This window comes from Orycteropus afer, unplaced genomic scaffold, assembly GCF_000298275.1.
Source record: "Orycteropus afer afer isolate SDZICR_OR568_19922 unplaced genomic scaffold, OryAfe1.0 scaffold00197, whole genome shotgun sequence".
Classification (NCBI taxonomy): Eukaryota; Metazoa; Chordata; class Mammalia; order Tubulidentata; family Orycteropodidae; genus Orycteropus; species Orycteropus afer.
In genome coordinates this window covers 4,390,568-4,392,776 of record NW_006921784.1, presented here as the reverse complement: position 1 = coordinate 4,392,776, position 2,209 = coordinate 4,390,568, and the positions used below count along the sequence as shown (strand labels likewise).

General features: G+C 50.8%; 1 protein-coding gene across 1 annotated transcript in view; it reads right to left on the bottom strand.

The window, feature by feature from the left end:
* The window catches only part of HSCB (HscB mitochondrial iron-sulfur cluster cochaperone), a 4,978-nt gene extending 3,875 nt beyond the window's left edge, over nt 1–1,103 (bottom strand). Inside the window, exon 1 of the mRNA XM_007947990.2 lies at nt 865–1,103. Within this exon, the coding sequence (XP_007946181.2) occupies nt 865–1,103 (239 nt within the window). The remainder of the gene's footprint in view (nt 1–864) is intronic.
* Between the last annotated feature and the right edge of the window lie 1,106 nt (nt 1,104–2,209).

Genomic DNA, 2,209 nt, shown 5'->3' with positions numbered 1-2,209 from the left:
GTGAGGAAATTAAAGGGCAGTGTCACTGAACCCCATGGGACCTGCTCAGTGACCTGTGGGGGCAGATCCTAGACTTGAGGGAAGGGGCAATGTTGAATTCCACCCCACCTTTCTCCCTCCCAGGTCTTCAACTTTGCTTTGATAGAACCCCTTTAGCTTTCAGTTCCCAGAGCCTGCCTAATCACCTCCCCAGTCATCTCTAACTCACACTTCACAAGTTCAGCTTCCAAGGAAAATGGGAAAAACACCTATCTCTGGGGTCCTCCACCTCCACTTCCTACTTTTCCTTTAGACCCTACCTACAATATTAGCTTTTCTTGCTTTTACTCTTATAAGGAGCCCTGAGGATGCAGTGGTACAGTGCTCAGCTGTTACTGGAAAGGTCAACGGTTCAAACCCACCAGCCGCTGTGTAGGAGCCCGATCACAGTCTTGGAAACCCTATCGGGTAACTATGAGTAGGAATCCACAAGGTTTTTTTTTTTTTAGGTTTTTACTTCCTTATTTTGGAATACACCTTAATATTTAAGAGTTTCAACTCAACTTTAACTTCTCCGACTCTTCCCCCCAGGTCTCCTTTGTCCTACGTGCTACCCCTCACTTCCTCGTTCCCTCTCAGGCCTCGCCTCTCTAGTCCCCCTCCAACTCCAGTCTTTATCCCTCACCTCATACCCCGCCCCTTAATTTTCTCTCCCTCAAGACACTTCCCAACCTCTGCTCACAGCCCAGGTCTCTAAGACTCCGCCTCCAGCCATCTTTCTAGTCCCGCCTAATCCTTCAAGCCGGATCGGTCCTAGGCTCTCGCGGAGAGTGGCCTGTGACGTCTCTGTGGTCTCGACCCGTTTCCCGAAACCATCGCCCGTACCAATCCATGAGGCTGAAGTAATCTCGAGCGGGGTCGGGTGGCTGTAACGCGCGGCACTGCGGGCAGAAGAACACATTCTCGCGCACGGGGGCCCCTGGGCCGCCGCCGCAGTTCCAACAACGGGGGGAGCTGCTTCGGGCCTGCGACTCAGCAATGCAGCTTAGTGGTCTCCTCCCGGGAACCCATGCTGGACATAACCCCCAGACCCGGAACAAGGCCTCGACCCTGCAGCTCCACATCTGGCCCACGGCCTATCTAGCCGCGGTCATCCGAGGGGAAAAGGGTAGTGAAAGAGCGACCAAAGTAGTGCTGCTGATTGGCTGTAGAACTGGGGGTGGAAAAACCTGGATTCTGTGTTCCGCTTTGCGTTCTAAACTACAAGTCCCAGCAGGCACTGAGGCCACACCGTGACGGCCACATCCACTGCTTGTCATTGGCCGGGCGTACTGGAGGGTGTCTTTGATTGGCTGAGGGAGGAGTTTGTATTACATCTTTAGCGCCACTCCGCTGCGGCGAGTGTGCTGCTCCGGGTGGGCTCGTAGGGTGAGTCATAGTGGGTTTCTTGAATCCTTGGGGGTTCGAATCCGGTCCTCCGAGTTTTACGCGCACAGTGCGTATAGTCCCTGGAGCTTCCGCTTTGTCGCATTTGAGCTCCCGGGAGTGAGGAGTCGGGTGCGTGGGCGACTCTCTTCCTTCTTTGTAGATCAACTTCGAGGTGAAATTTAATTTTCCTCGTGATTTACAAGCTGCTACTGGCCCAGACCTACGAGATGGGAAGTTACAAAGTTGTGCTGTTCAGAAATCAGAGTGAAGTTGCTTTGTAAAGAGTTCTATGATTAATCATTAATTATTACTTAATAATTATTGCCGTAATTTAAATTCAATCTCTTATTTGTGGCGAACCCACTCTTAGCTGCCATGCGTTGCGGGAAAGAGAAACTTCCTGACCTGTGTATATATATGTGTGGCGGGGGGCGGGGAATGCCCTGCGAGTGGCCTTAAAGGGATGAGGCGGAGGGGAATGGGCAGTGGGCATCAGACTTCTTTGGGACTCAGTTTCTCAACTGAAAAAAGATTGTGTTGCACATGTGAGGCTTTTTCTGGCTGTAGGATTCTGTTTACAGTCACTGGGATTTGCTACAGTCATTGTGGCCTTTCATTTCCCACTCTGTATGGCATTCTAATAGAAATAGCTCCCAATTATGCATTAGTGGGGGCTGACATTATATGAATTACTTCATTGAATCCTCACTGTCTGCTGTTTTCACACGAGTAAACTGAAACTTAGAGAGATTGAGACCTGCCCAGTGTAATGCAAAGATTTGAGTCAGGCTTTTCACGCCAA